This window comes from Rattus norvegicus, chromosome 5 (assembly GCF_021556685.1).
Source record: "Rattus norvegicus strain SHRSP/BbbUtx chromosome 5, alternate assembly SHRSP_T2T, whole genome shotgun sequence".
In the NCBI taxonomy this organism is placed as follows: Eukaryota; Metazoa; Chordata; class Mammalia; order Rodentia; family Muridae; genus Rattus; species Rattus norvegicus.
The window spans coordinates 63,407,990-63,424,454 of record NC_141538.1 but is presented as its reverse complement, the minus strand read 5'-3'; the positions used below and the strand labels follow the sequence as shown (position 1 = coordinate 63,424,454).

At 43.2% G+C, this 16,465-nt stretch overlaps 1 protein-coding gene across 2 annotated transcripts in view; it reads right to left on the bottom strand.

Moving 5' to 3' along the window:
* Nucleotides 1–16,465, bottom strand: part of Reck (reversion-inducing-cysteine-rich protein with kazal motifs) — a 66,655-nt gene that overhangs the window by 22,313 nt on the left and 27,877 nt on the right. For both annotated transcript variants that reach the window (NM_001415923.1, XM_087549197.1), the window contains 4 exon segments: nt 52–231; nt 5,055–5,322; nt 6,962–7,159; nt 9,479–9,512. In NM_001415923.1, coding sequence (NP_001402852.1) covers nt 52–231; nt 5,055–5,322; nt 6,962–7,159; nt 9,479–9,512 — 680 coding nt within the window.

The window sequence follows — 16,465 nt, the reverse complement described above, 5'->3', positions numbered from 1 at the left end:
ACGAAGTTAATGACAGTGCATTTCTATTTCCAGGTGTAATAATTTTCCTACCTGTTGTTAAAGTTTGTACAGTAAGTAAGGTTTGTACAACCCAACTGGCAAGGCTCCCGGACATCAGCCAGACAGGCCAGCATGGACACTTCCCCGGGGTTATATTCACAGATGCGGTCAAACTCCTGCCAGCTCTGTGTGTTTCCCCAGCTCATGCTGTAGAGTTTCGTGCACAATTCCCTGAAACAAAGGATAAATGCAGCACATCAGACAGAAGCCTAGTGAATATTTGCTTTATGAAAAACTAAAATTGTATCGACTATTTTTAAGAACATAAAGAAAAAAGGTACAAATTAACTAGCTCCTGGTATTCGGAGCCAGATGAAGTCATCTTCTCCATGAAAAATGGTGTTTTAAAAGCCAGTGAGGCTGGAGAGGTAGCTCATCAATTAAGAGCTCTTTCGGAGGCCTCAGATTTGATCCCCAGCACCCACATGGCAGCAGCTCCTAACTCTGTGGCTCCGATTCCAGGGGACCCCCACACACTTTCCTGGCCTCTGAGGGCATCAGGCTTGCATGCGGTGCACAGATACACATGCAGGAAAACACTCATACAAATAAAATAAAAATACAACACAATGTACATATTTAAAAAAAGTCATCCACAGGACAGAGTGGGACTGAGTCATGGCTAAGCGGGAGAAAGAGCTCACCATGCAAGCCTGGTGATCTGAGCCTGACCCCCCAGAACCCACATAGTGGCAGAAGGAAAGAATGGAGTACAGTTTCCTCTGATCTCCACACACATTCCATGGCATGCATGCCCATCCCACCCCACCCCAGGAATAAATAAATAAATTCAGTAATACATCAGTAAATAATTTCCCAAAAATTAAAGAAAAAAATCACCCAACCCCTTTGCTACGATTGATAGAAAGGTGGATACGTCCTTTTCTGGTCCCTTAGGGTGTTTTGTTCATCCTCAGTCCTGGACAACTATTTTTCCCATAGCTTTCTTACTCCCTTCTTTTCTCAATATGTACTTAAAGTAAAACACAAGGTTTTACCTCCACAAAGGTACAATCTCCTCTAATTATGCTAACCATACAAGGCAGAGTGCTTTGCTAAAGAAGCATTTTAAGAGTAACTGTGTGAGCTATGAGCCTGGGCTGCTGGGTTCAGTACCTAGAACCAGGAAAGATGAGGGGTGGGGTTTATAGACTAAAGTTTGTTTAAGTCACTTATATTCCTTAAGACCCTCAAAACTTCTCCATACTATTGTAGTTGATCCACCGCATCCTGGGGCTTTTATACGCTGGATTCATTAGTCTATTTTTTTTTCCTTTTTCTTTTTTTCGGAGCTGGGAACTGAACCCAGGGCCTTGCGCTTCCTAGGCAAGCGCTCTACCACTGAGCTAAATCCCCAGCCCCGCATTAGTCTATTTTTATAAACCTATACATGTTCACTATAAAAATTTGATATCATTGAAATATACAAAACTATAAGTAAATATTTTCTACCGTTCTCACAGTTATTTGACTCTCAAAATACCCCATGAAGAAGGGGTTGGCTTTAACTTTTTAATGTGAATGAATGTTTGCCTGCATGTACATCTGTGCACTGTGTGTGTGTCAGGCGTCAATGGAGGTCATCGGATCTGCTGGACCTGAATCACAGACAGCTGTGAGCTGCTGTGTGGTTGTAGGAAATGAACCTGGGTTGGCTAGAGAGCAGCCAGTGCTCTAGACACTGACCTAAAGAAGTCCCTTTACTCTGCAGTATGTCTGCCCGCTCTCCCTGGAGTCAGGAGCGCCGTTCTATGTGCCTGCTTCTTCAAGGCACTGGTGACGCAGTATCACTACACAGATCAGACCCTGGCTCTCATGGGAGTGTGCACATTTTGAGGAAGAGGAAGTCAGTATTTTTTCTAGTTATTAATTTTCTATATTTACCCTGAATAGATTATTCAACATCTTGAGTTAGTTTCTAACATTTAAAACAGAAATTATATAAATTTCCCCAATTATCTCATGAGGTTTCAGAAAGGTCAGTCTGATGAAACTGAAAGCATTCAGCAAACCATAAACCTGTTGTTAAGGTAGCGGCAGCAGGTAACAGGGCCTGCTGCCAACCTAACAATCCCTGGGCCCATATAGTAAAGGAGAGAACAACGCTCAACTGTCCTTCAATCTCCCCTGCACCAGATCAGATGCCCTCCTAAATACATGTTAGAAATGACAGTAACACTCTTCAAAACCAACACCACGCGGGCCTGCTCATCAGGCCGGCGGCACCTTTAATCCCAGCACTTGGGAGGCAGAGGCAGGTGGAGTCAGCGAGTTTGAGGCCAGCCTGGTCTAAACAGTGAGTTTCAGGACGGCCAGGATTACTTAGAGAGGAGTTGTCTCATAAACCAAAACAAATAGCAAGAACCATCCCAAGCTCCAGTCACTCAATACAGACAGAAATTTATTTTTGTGAGTGCTGAAACATTCCTCAGCACCCCTCTCATCAATACTTTATTAACTTCTATACAGAATCCACCTCTGTAACTATAGGGCCAGTTACTTACAGTTCGTCCTTTCAATTGGCTTTGTTTAGAGTTTTTTGTCTCTTTGGTAAAGTTGGATGGATTACCCTAGGCATAATTTGTTTTTGTAATGGTTCACCAATTTTATGAGAATAAAATAAAATGTTTCTACTTTTCCTTCAGGATATCCTAGTAATGTTTGGCTCCTTTTTGTCCAAAATACCTCTAATAAGGCAAACTTCTGTTACATCTTTGTTGTAATCTGAATGAGAATGCCCCCATGGGCTCATGTATTTGAATACTTGGTCTTTGGTGGAACTGTTTGGGAAGGATTAGAAGGTGTGGCCTTGTTGGAGAAGGTATGTCATTAGGGAGAGGGGCTTTGAGGTTTCAAAAGATTTGTGCCACCCTACCCCTAAATCTGCTTCATGATTGTGCCTCAAGATATGAGCTCTCAACTACTGCTCTGGCACCCACCATGCCTGCCTGCTTCCATGCTCCCTGCCATGATGGTCCTGGACTCTTAACCCTCTAAACTCAAAGCCCAATTAACCAATTCTTCTCTAGTTGCCCTGGTCATGGTGTCCCATCATAGCAACAGAAAGGGACTACCCACCATGCTCTCAGCTACCTCCACTGACTGTCAGCGCTACACTGTTTGCTCAGTTCACATTTGCACTATTTTTCATCTCTGGGTGCCATACCCAATTGATGATTTGGATGTGAAACAATTCCTTAGAGGCTCAGGTGCTGAAGGCTTGGTCCCTAGCTGGAGAGTTGGCAGAAACTTTAGGAGGTTGAGTTTAGCTGGAAAGTCTGACTGGAGAGAGTAGGTGATTGGGTGAGCAGCTCTGATCTACCAAACTCCCTCCACTGGAATATTCTGCTTCTCCTCAGAATAAGCCAATGGAGCCGGGATTCTGGACTGAAACCTTTGAACTGAAATAAAACTTTCCTCATTTGTTTATGACAGATTTTTTTGTTCCAGAACCACCACACAATAATTCTCCAACTAACATAGATGCCTATATCACTAAGGTTGTTATAATAAAAGACTGTTTAAATTCAGTTTGTCCTTTCTTCCTTTTAACAGTGGGAATCATGGGGCTCAGGCTGGCCTTGAACTCAGTATATAGCTGAGGCTGACACTGATCCTCCTGTCTCCACCTCCTGAGTGCTGGGACACATGGGATATGTGTCTCCATGACTAGTTTATGTGGCATTAGAGGGCTTTATGCATGCTAGGCAAGCACTCTACCAGCTGAATTACAATCCCTATTCTAAAATTTCATAATTTAATAACTATCTCTTAAATATTAGATCAAAACATATTCTAAATAACTATTTGCATGTGTAAGTATGTGCCTGCACATGTGAGTAAAGGGGCTTACGGTGCTAGAAGAGAGTATTAATCCCCCACAGTTGGGGCTATAGGTAATTGTGGGCCACCCAATGGTTGCTGGGACCAAGCTCAGGTCTTCTGCAAGAACAGTAAGAACTCCTAACCACTGAGCCCTCTCTCCAGGCCCAGCACACTAAAGCTTAATGACATCACATCATCCATAAATAGTTAGCCCTTTTAATAGTTAATCCTTCATACCTCTACTCAATGTATAAAACAAAATTTTAAAGGGCTGAACTCAAGTTCTATGTGATCCTATGACCTCCTCTTCTGACCCCCTTGGGCACCAGGCATATATGTCATACACATGTACACATGCAAGGAAAATATTCATATGTTTTTTAAGTTAAATTGTATTTATTTATTTTTTTTTGTGTGTGTGCATGTGCATTCACAATGTGTAGCAGTGTGAGAACAACTTGAGGGAGTCTGTTTTCCTCTTTTACCATGTGGATCCCAAGAATTACACTTAGATCATTTAATTATTTAATCAGGCCTGGTGGCACGTGTCTCTACCTGCTAAGTAGTGACCTTGCTGGCCCTAAAATATTGTACTTAAACAGTCTTCAGTTAACATTTGCTGAACAAAATAATTAGAGACTCTGGGCTGGTGAGATGGCTTAGTGGGGAAGAGTGTTTTCTGCTCTTGCAGACCCAGGTTCAGCTCCTAATATGTGCATGGCAACTTACAGCGGCCTGTAATGCCAACTCCAGGGGATCTGACGCCCTCTTGGGCCTCTGGGGGTACCACCCATCCACACAAGTATAGACAGAACACTCATATGCATAAAATACATATACTTTAAAAAATTTTAAAAAGTGGGGTTGGGGATTTAGCTCAGTGGTAGATCACTTGCCTAGCAAGCGTAAGGCCCTGGGTTCGGTCCCCAGCTCCGAAAAAAAGAAAAAAGAAAAAAATTTTTTAAAAAGTGAGAGATTTTCTATTCTTCTATTATCGTTTGCACTAGGACTGAATCTGTACATGCTAAGCAGTCTACCACTGAGCTATACACCCATTTTTATCTTCCAAATGCTAAGCCTACACAACACAAAAATAAGACATTTGTTAAAAGCCACCAATTAAAATGCTGTTTTCTGTTGATCTTGATAAAGGAAAATGAGATACTAACCTACACACTGAGGTGTTTGCTTTAGAGCAACAATGCAATTTGGCCCCATCAAGGCCGGTTGAGGGAGGAGGGTGCACGGTGACTCCAGGGTGAACTGACTGTGAGCTTTCGAGAAAACACTGCCAAAGAGGATCTTGAGGCAAGGGCTGGGTCTTGCAACCCTCAATGAGGCCGTCCACAATCTCCATTTCTGTCTTCTTAGACGTTAGAATCCTCCTGCAGGCGCTCTGGCAAGCATGCTCTTCAGCTCTGTCACAGCAGTACAAACCTGCATTCAGGGCGGAAGGCTGCTGTGAGACGCTTCATAACCACTGCTCTGCCGAGAGCAGCACGGGAGCAGGCAGGAAACATGTCGCCCCTGTGCAAGTCTCTGCAGCAAACAGGGCCTGTTCTCTCCATTCTGCAAGTTTCCCAGAATCCACCACAGTTCCCAGCCGTGAGCTTTCTAGAACTATCCTTATATAAGTCATCCCACACCTAAGAAAACCTCACATAAAACATATTATTATGCTCTTGGAAAAATATTGCAAATCAGAGTGGGCTTAATTCCTGCTTGTGTCTAGTCTATATAAGATTGGTGACTAACTTCTGTGGCATTAAAATCATTCCACTTAATCATACCCTGAGATACCACAGACGTTTTTAAGTCTGTAGAAGCTAATTAATATACATTGTAATTTAGATACTATGAACTCTGTCAATATCTTAGTTTATTTCTGCCTTTAATTTTCTTTTCTTTTCTTTTAAGATGACAGGGATTGAACCAGGGCCTCCAACATGCTAATGGGCCATGGTTTGCCTGTGAATGTCCGTCCCCACTCACCCAGCCTTTAATTTTCTACAAAGAACTAGAAACCAAAAGAATACTTTCAGGCAGGCTACAGACTTCGGAAGGGTTCTCTCAAGTAGCTTCTCAGGTGTCTGCATTTGAGGAAGCACACTTAATTTGAAGCTGCCTTTTCTAGCTTCCTCTGGGTTGGGACAGACACTGGAGCTTATTGCTCTACCCTTAAAACCTCTTTCTGCCTTAGCTTTCTTAGAGCTTCTATCCCTCACTGCTGGCAACATTCCAGTGTGTTTAAATGTCAGGAAACACAGATCCGCTTTAGAATAAACGAAGGCCACGTGTCTGGTTTTCACCACACCACCACATCACAGGGCGTCAGAAGCCTCAGATTCTGATTTCAATTATGGCCACACAATGCACACCACTTTCAAGATAATAAAAGAAGCCTTAGAATATTCCAGTATGAACACAAACATCTGCCTTATAAGCTAGTCTTTCGTCAGTCTGGTTGACCTGTCGGTTCTTTAAACTCTCTCGGTGAGCGGAATGGATTCTAGGAAATCTAAAGTAGGTGTTTGAAGATTCCCGCAAGGACTGCTTCATCAGAGCCTTGATTTTTCAAAAATATAATTCTCTTATTTTTATGATTTTTTTATTTTGAAAGTAAAAGCTTCTATTAAAAAAAGTTTCAGCATTACAGAAATATATGGTGTAGAACAGCTAAATAGAACACACTATGCTTTCAGTTCTGAAACTTGCTTTGTTTTCTAAATACACCTTGGACTTCTGGAATAAATTTACCCCCTTTTGTTAGTTGTAAAGTGTGGTTATTGCATAGAAATATCATTTAGTCAATATCCTGATGCATTTTTGGGTTATTTCTATCTTTTTTCTCATATACTACTACGCATTTATATGTAATATACATACATATATATACATTTATGTTTTCTTGTGTAAATGACAACATGGAATTTCCTGGTGTAAAGGTATAGTCTGATGTGCATCAGAGATCTGGATGTCTCAAGGGAACCCGACCAGACACCTACATGAACACATGAGTTTGTAAATGAATTAATTATTCATCGAAGACGGAGAAGAACACAACCCCTTCACTTACTGTCAGTTGGGTTTCTCATTGGATACGACTGGGTGTAATTGTTCACACAGTGTATCAACTGTGGACTAATAGACGCACAATAATTTTCCACTGCTTTGATCTGAGATGGTCCAGGAGAGGAGTCTGTTCGAAAAATGGCTTGACAGAATTCTCGGCAGTTGGTGTGATGCCCCGCGTAACTGCAGCACACCGAGCCCACTGTGGAGAAAGAGAGACACTGAGATGAAACGGCTTTTTGTTAATGTTAACCAGTGATCACCAGCACAGCCCTGAATATGAGAAGTAAAACATGCCTGGAGGATAATAATCACGTGACTCAGCAGGACTACAGACAGCCATGGGCCATCCAATGCTCACTGACACACAACAGCCACACTCATCGACTTAACTCTCTAGTCAACTCTATCCCTACCTGAGTGCCACAACCCCAGAAGTGTGCACAAGCACATGCAGGAATTTCTGGTTGACATGACAATTTGGTGCATAATCTGGTGTCTAATGCAGGTCAGGACTGCTATGTACAACACCTAACACTGTCCCTTTCCATGCGGCCTTCCCAGTGTCCGAAGTGCCCATGCTCAGAAAACAGACATGGCCTCTTTCCACACTGCACTTGTGCAGACTTATACACAAACCAAACCAAACCAAAGAGAACACAATGACAGTGCCTTAAACTTATTATATGGATCTGTAAAAACCAAGAGAGAGCACAGCAACTTAATAAATTTAACAAATATGTACTTTGAAACTGAACTCTCAAATTTTCTACACAGTTGACACATCTGTAAGAATCTTCCTATACTGTAGAAGTCTTTGTTTTAACTAATACAGTCTGTCTCAAGTAAAAGTCAAAGCTAAGTCATTTGAAGGGGAGGGACTGCTTTTGTATATGTAAAATAGCCAAAGCCAGGCGTGCAGCACACACCTGCCATCCTGCAGCACTTGGCGGACGAGACAGAATGATCACAACGGAGGCCACCCACCACCATGACTCCAAGAGATGAAAGTAAAATGAAGCAAATCACAGCAGCAACACCCCCCAGTGGCCAGGAGTGGTGGTGCACACCTGCAATCCAGGCTGGGCTACATACATAGTGAGGCAAACGAGCACACAGAGAAACGCACAGCGATGCCATTCACCATGGGAAGGGACGTGCGTGGCTGGCAGTACGGTGAGGGATCATAATGGCGAAGATCGAGAGACCCTCCAGCATCTAAAGGTGTGCATGCAGGGGCTGCTAAAGGAGCTAGAGTGGCAGGAACAGGTTTATAGAGAGAGGCTAAGAACTCCTACATGATGTCAGAAATGACTACAGAACAGCCAGAAACGGGGCGTCAGAGATTCCACAGAGCAATGAATTTGGAATTCAGGTGACTTCAAGAAATGAGTCGTGTGTAAATTCATCAACTGGGGACAGAGTTTGACCTTATGGAACGTACCTCGGTTTCCTGGACCACATTATTCCATACCTATTATGTACTAGGTTTGACTTTTAACTACCCCCAAGTTTATGTCTACTGCCAAAGAACACACGCTCACTTTGGGCAACAGCTGCCTTTCAGTACTGCTATGTGTATGGTGCTGGAGGTGACAAGGACCTTAGATGTCTAAGCATACACTCTACCTCTGTGCTACATCTCCAGCCACAGAAAGAAGTTCTGCCGCATTTATTAGTGTACACTGCAGTGGTGGTTTTCTGGGAGCCCCCATGCATGAAGTGAAATAGGATCAAGTGTCTGTCTCCTGATTCCTCCATTGGCTTAGCTTCCTTGCCAGTGAGGGAGGATCCGAGATCACCTGCCAAAGTGTACTATAGGGTACACTCTGAACGAGGCCCCAGTTTACAACCAACTGCTTGTTCTTCAGCTGTCTTTTCCCACCTCCAACCGCTGCTCTCGACATTCCCTTCACATGGGATGCTGCTCCTCCAGACTTCACTGTACACATCGTCTGCTTCTCTCTCAACCCCCTACAAATACCTTATTTAATTTCAAGGCCCAGTTAACTGATGAACTCCACGAGGTCTCCTCTAAGCAACCTTGCAATAAGATTCCTGTTTCCTCTAAACCTCTTCCTTTTATCAGTGCTACCTCATATTCTACACCATTTCCAAGTGCTTTGTGTTCTGGGCATGTCTCCCACAGGTAAGTGTCTGCTCCACACCAGGCAAGTACTCAATAAATACCTGTGTACTGGACCAAGAGGCAGCCCTTAGCAAGGACTACGTCACATACTGTAGATGTATGTTTCCTCAGAAGAGACCTTATTATCGGTGTTATCTTTCTCTAGTGATCTATCTATAGTGTTGGTTTATAAATATGCAATTGGGACACAGGAATTGTCAGACTACACACATGATTTGAACAGGCAGTGGCCTAGCAGAATCCTGTGTGCCTGCTTCTTCAGATGGCTTCTCAGGCGTAGTGCTAAGAGTACTGGCGATCATTTACTGTTAACTAAGTCTGTAAATGTCTTACTCTCTGAACTGCTCACATGATCACTGACAACATACTTACTTTCATTTCTGCTAATGCAACTGAAAAGAGCGTTCTGTAAATTAAAGAAAAACAAACAAATTAACAAGCAGAATCTCTAATTTTATTCTGTTTTAGAATCACATGGAAATCAGGATATCATATTCTTTAATTATTTTCTAAATTTGAAGCTGAAAACATAGAGGTTAAGAGTAACCATCGTATGACCGTGGCAGAGATCCCTCTCTGCGCTGTATACTGACGCGTAAGGAGCGAAGCTCTGGTGAGCTGGAGTAGTGTGAAGGCCCGTGTGTGGAGGGGATCACCCTGTACTGATTTCTACTTTTCCTTGTAGAATATAAAATGCCTTTTAGAAAATAACATAATAAAAATCACTCAGATGTACATTATTTCCTGTAATTACTGCATTTTAGAGTAGATGTGACCTCAGAGGTTACCTCTGATTGTTCTCAAACATGACTGTGCAGTGGAACCTCCCAAACTTCCCAGGCCTACCCTTCCCACGTGACAGAAATCTACACTTTACACAACGTTTCAGAGATAGCTTTCATTTAGTCTTCTTGTGGTCAGAGTTTGGGAAACTCCCTAGCATTTTACAGAGGGAAGCCTTCTGCAGGCAGAGGACACCTGCTTGCACTAGACCCCAGAAGTTGCTAAAAGCAGAGACTGAGATCAGAGTCGATTGTTCTAGAAGCCTTAGATTTTGTTCAGAATGCTACCCTGTTTAAGTCATTGCCCGAAAAGTAAGGGAAAAAAGGAAAGAAAACAAGAAAAAGACAAAAGACAAAAGAAAAACAAAACAAAACAAAACAACAAAACCGTTCTTGTCCAAAACCATTAGGATATGCAGGGCGCATCACCTGTGAGTCAGTATCTTTCATGACTGGAGGAGAACGACTTACTAAAATAAACGTGCTAACATAAAGCATGGAAGGAAATCAGATGTACCAGGACTGTCCATCAAACCCAGCTAAGGGACTGCGCTTAAGTCCATCTTTAGTTGGGCGTGGTGGCACATGCTCATAATCTCAGCACTTGGGAGACTGAGGCAGGAGGAGGTTGAGTTTGATGCCAGCCTGAGCCACACAACACAGTGACCTTTTAGAATTTGTCTCAACAACAACAACAAAAAAATCAAAAATACAAGAGAGAAAATATAAACAGGTAAAAATGACCAGCATTACCAACCTTGGAAGTCCAGCTTCCAAGGTTTCCAGGCATGGTGGCTACCACCCGTGGCCCATCACTAGAGGGTCAGGTGGGAGGTCTGTCACTGGTGTGAAGCCAGCCTGAACTACATCGTGCATGTCAGGCTAGCCTGTGCTACAGTGGAAGACTGTTCAAACAGCCAAGAAAAGTCTATCTGTACTGTTGACAAAGCTGCACTGAACTCCCTCTTTCTCCCTATCCATATTCCACTGTAGGAGTGGCCCACACTGGAGTTCCTCACTTAAACGAAAGTGAGTAAGTTAACTAACAAACGGACCCAGGTCTCGCAGGAAGGGACAACAAATTCCTCCAGTGTGCACGCTTCTGCCAGAGCTGGTAGATCAGAATAAACAGTGAGAAATAAGTAGCCTCTCAGTGTCCTTCAGCAGTGAACTGTTTTGCTTGTCTCCTCACACATGTTCCTTTGTCTTACTGTGGCGTTTCAGTTACCATTATCAGACAACTCTCCACTGGTGCTCATCAGCCCCAGGAACATTTATAAAACAAAATAAAATCAATATTAAAACTAGCCTGCAGAGAAATAGCTTCCATCAGGATTAGCCTCCTAGGGGACGCCTGATGCCTGCAGTCATTTCCTGTCATTGAAAGTGCGGTGGAGTGGGCATTAATTAGCATCTTGTGAGTAGAAGCCATAAAGGTTGCTGAGAACAGGCCAGATGTCCCTGGTCTCTAAGGATCCAGATGGCAATGTCAATCATAACAAATCTCCAAAACCCTGCAGTAACGTTTATGAATTTGTTCAAGCTAGATTTTTAAAATTGGACTTTACTTTTTAAAAAAGATTTATTATTATATGTAAGTACACTGTAGCTGTCTTCAGACACCAGAAGAGGGCATCGGATCCCATTACAGATGGTTGTGAGCCACCATGTAGTTGCTGGGAATTGAATTCAGGACCTCTGGAAGAGCAGTTGGTGCTCTTAACCGCTGAGCCATCTCCGGCCCCCACCAAATCTGACTTTATGAGCAAGAGAAACATCCCTTCCAGTTCAATCTTACGATAGCTTAGCCTAAGAGGACGGCACTAAAGGAAATAAAGGCTCAGGTATCAGAGACCATCTAAGTCACCATCCTGTGACTTAGGTCACAGGAGCAAGCGGGAAACAGCCGCAGAAGCCAGTCTGCCCACACGGCAAACAATACAGAGAGTCTGCCAGCTGCTGAAGGAAAAGGAGGACAAACCTGTCTTCCTTGATGTCCCCTGAGAGTAAACATTCCCCAAGCAATTATATTACTTCTTTACTGTTTTCCTGGATGTGTTGAATGAAAACTTGATTTTCTACACAGGAGCACCATTAATGTTAATACATTACTTCTACATCTTTACTCAGTCTATGGTTTAAAAATATGTTTTGTTTGGGGCTAGAGAGATGGCTCAGTGGTCAAGAGCACTGGCTGCTCTTTCAGAGGACCAGAGTTCAGTCCTCAGAACTCACATGGCAGCTCACAATGGTCTCTAACTTCAGGTTTGTGGACCTGACACCCTCACACACGCAAGCGAGACAACATTGTGTGTAGAACAGCTAAATAGATAAACTATTTAAGATATAAAAATATGTTCTGTCCCTCTATCGATGTGATAGTCATTAATCTGCTACACCCATTTTGAGTTGATAGACTGACCATATCCAGCTTTGATAAGAGTCCTATGTTTGTTATAAGTAATTCTTCATCCTTTTTAAAGTCAGCTGTCCTTATATTTGCATTCCTCCTGCCTCAAATTTCCAAGTGCAGGGGTCCCAGGGTGTCACCATGCCTGATCATCAGCGACTCTTTTCCATGCCTGAGCTACTGTTGATTATTAATAGGCCAAAGGCGTATGTATGAATTGTGGCATTAGCTTAGAATTACTTTCTGGTGTCTTAGCTAGTTAAGTCTTTCAAATGTCTGACTGCCATCTGCTGGCAGAACAGGAAGCAAGCGTTCATGTTCTCCAGTGGAGTCTTTCCAGACCTGCTTCCCACAGCTGCACCCACGGGATGCCACTGAATAGCTCTCCTTCTTATTTAACAGATAAAATCTACAGTGGCACTGAGGTGAGGTATACCACACCAGAAACCCAAGAGCACCCCAATATACTGAGGCTGACAGGATCCTAAGATCAACGTGGGCAACAGGGCAATGATTTCACAACTAAAATCTACCTGAGAAAGCACTCATCCCATTTCAGACCACAGCTCTGACTCCAGGTCCCAGTGTGGCTCCTGCAGGTTTCTAGCAGTGTGCGTGCTCACTGTTTCTAAGTCTCTGTGGATTCCTCTTCCCAAGGACTAGACTGCAAGCTTTTGGCAGACAGTGGCTCATCACTGAGAAAGTTCCTCCACACGCTGGTGTATCAGCTCACTGTGCGTCATCGGCTCAATGAATGCTAAGTAATGAGTGGAGACAGATACAAAACGACTGCAGAGCTCTGCTCCAGGGACTCAGCGGCCAGTATTAACTAAGATGTACTTAGGAGAAACATACATACATACATACATACATACATACATACATACATACATACATACATACTACATGTTTAATGACCTCCAAAGGGAAGCAATACTTTAAATCTATCTATCTATATGTCTGTCTATCTATCTATTTTTTAAAAAAGATTTATTTATTTATTATATATAAGTACACTGTAACTGTCTTCAGACACACCACAAGAGGACATCAGATCTCATTACAGATGGTTGTGAGCCACCATGTGGTCACTGGAATTTGAACTCAGGACCTCTGGAAGAGCAGTCAGTGCTCTTAACCGCTGAGCCATCTCTCCAGCCCCTATCTATCTATTTTTGAGACAAGGTCTATCTACAGAACCCTGGCTGCCTTGGAACCCACTATATAGATGAGGCTAGTCTCAAACTCACAGAGATCTATCTGCCATTGCCTCCTGAGTCCTGGGATAAGGGTATGCACAGCCATAGCTGGTAAATCTTTAGGGTTTAATAGCTAGTGATCCATGGGAGATGATTCAAAAGAGGGAAGAGTGGACAATGTGTGCTGGCTTTTATTTGGTTACATCTGGGAAGACTGTACTCAGCATCTCAGGGAGAAGTGCAAGAAAGAAGACAATTATCTGTTTTGGGGTGTGTGTGTGTGTGTGTGTGTGTGTGTGTGTGTGTGTGTTGCATGCCTTTAATGAATCTGTTAGTTTGAGGCAAGCCTGATCTACATAGCAAGTTCAAGACCAGCCAGGGCTACACAGTGAAATCTTATCTCAAAAAGAAAGTTAGCAGAGAGGATTCTGGACTGTCATTAAATAGGGGTAATTAAAGGTATGGGGTCTGCGCTAGGGAAGAGCATGATACCCTGGCTTCAACTCCTAGTACCACAAAAACAAACAACAAGGTATGAGAAGATAAGGCATCCAGTAGAGACCAGTTTAGATGAGGCACGATCGTAGCTAGTCTGACAGGACCAAGACTATAGGCATACTCTTACTCAGCTAAGGTATGACCGGGAAAGGAAATGAACCAGCACCAAGGACAGTAAACAGGAGCTTCTCCTCTCCTAGGACAATACAGTGCAATCCCAGCACTTAAGTCTTACTATCTTAAGCCAGTACTGCAGGACCTAACAGGTTTCGCTCTTTTTGGAGCTCATCAGCTGCAGGTAACGGCTCATACCTCTGTAGAGATTTACCATTCCTAAAGTCTTCCCTCACAGCCTGCTATGTACTATGCTCCAACAACTCTTGGCATTCCCTCAGTGTGAACTAATACATACTTTATATTTAGAGCCTTAAGACTTTACAAAGGCGAAGTCCCACTTCGTGTATGTGTAAGAACAAGTGTGTACCCACTAGGGACTGAGCCAAGGGCTTCTAAGCCACAGCTCCAGCCTGTGCGCTTTGTTAAAATAGCCAAAAGCTGACTGGGAGGGACAGACAGCACAGCTGTCCAAAGCCTATGTTGTTCCCTGCCACACCAGAGCCCCTGCAGCAGGCTGACATCACACTACAGCTTAGGAGACCTCCAGCTGACAGTGACATGGCTAGCCCTGCTCTTTCTGGTCCCTTAGACTGCTCCCCATCTCCCTTCTTTTATGCTTCCAACACAAAGTAAACCTGGAACCAAGGTTAATTTGAGAAAAAGGAACTAAATATTGATGCAAACATATCTTCAAGCATACGTTTACTGGAACACTCGCTGAGGGCATGGCACAGTCCCAGCAGGCATATACAAACACGCACTCCACACTAGCATCCGGGGCAGAGCCAAGTGCATGCTAACGGTGGTAAAGGTGGGTGGAGGACTAAACATTACTGGTAACTGCAGGAACCTGGTGGCTGTAGTTCATGACATGGGAAGAAGACTATATTACATGCTATTCTCAATTGTGAACCACGTGAATAATCAAAGAATGCAGGTTTACATGAACCCGCACCCTGTCATACAGCCATGTGCTGGCAGTGGTGCAGACAGCTGCGTCTAGGACTTGCCTTTGGCTCTGTGGTCTAAGGGCCACTGTGCTGCCTTTATCTTAGCATTCTCACAGAACCAGCGGTCATCAGCAAAACAATCTAGTTGTGTTAGCAATTACTTAACCCAAAACTTTAATCCTAAAACTTTTAAAAATTATTGTTTAATTACTTTATATGTACGAGTGTTTTGGCTGCATATAGATCCCATGCATGCCTCATGACCTAGAGGTCAACAGAGGGTGTCAGGTCCTGCAGGGCTGGAGTTACAGATGGTTGTAAGCAGCCATATGGGTGCTGGGAATTGAATCTAGGTCTTTGTATAAACAAGAAGTGGTCAGAACCACTGCTTCAACTCTCCAGCTTCTTAAACCGTTAAAAAAGGCCAAACTACTGGATTTTCTTTACTATCTGTCACCTTCTTTAAAGAAACCATCAGAGAACTAGACTGAGGAAAAGAGGTAAGAGGCAGGAAAGCTACAGTTCTGTGGACTGTACAGAAAGCCCAGGGCAGGAGCAGGGAGAGGAAGAGACAGGCAGGAGCATGGAGGTCTGATGCAGCTGCAGCACTCACTTCAGTGGCTTGAGCAGCAAATGGGACGGCCATATTAGGACAGTGTCAGGGAAGTCTGACATTAAGGTTTGACATGAATTTACGGATCCTGAACTAAAATTTAAGCTCACAATTTTATCACCATCACCATGTCTCTGGATACTTCATTACCCTCACATCCCTCACAGAATTTATCAATGTTTACTCTGATAATCAAGGAAAAAATAATAATAAAAAAATCCAAAAATTACCACACTGGTATCTAGAAGAAAAGGTTCACAGATAAACTGTGGACAAAGACGGTGTGAAAACCCACCTCAGGTAATGTCTTATATCTCACAGAAAGCAATTCCTTAGTTACCTAGTTTTAATCAAATGAGCCAGCACACTCGGTGCTGGTTGTGCTAAGCTTACAGCCTCTGCTCTGGCTGCTGGTGCCAACGCCGTTCCAGGCTTTGAGTGTTCTGAGTAGGATTGGGTTCTAGCACTGAACAGCCACAAGCCTCATCATGACCTAGTCCATATTTCTGGGTGTCTCAAGGATTATGCTTGTGGGAAAATTCAGGAAAACCTAGAACCGAGACTGCCCATAGTATATGAATGCGATTCTGTGGGAATCATCAAGTTAAAGGTTGGTTTTGGTAGCTCCTAGATCAAAGCTTGGTGATTTCACTCAAATATATGTAATTCTCAAAATGTATTATCTACACTTTTTACAATTATTTATTTTCATGTGTTTGTGTGTATAAATGTAAGTGTGTGGATGGGTATATACCTTAGTATGAGTCAGAGGTCAGAGGTCAGAGGTCAA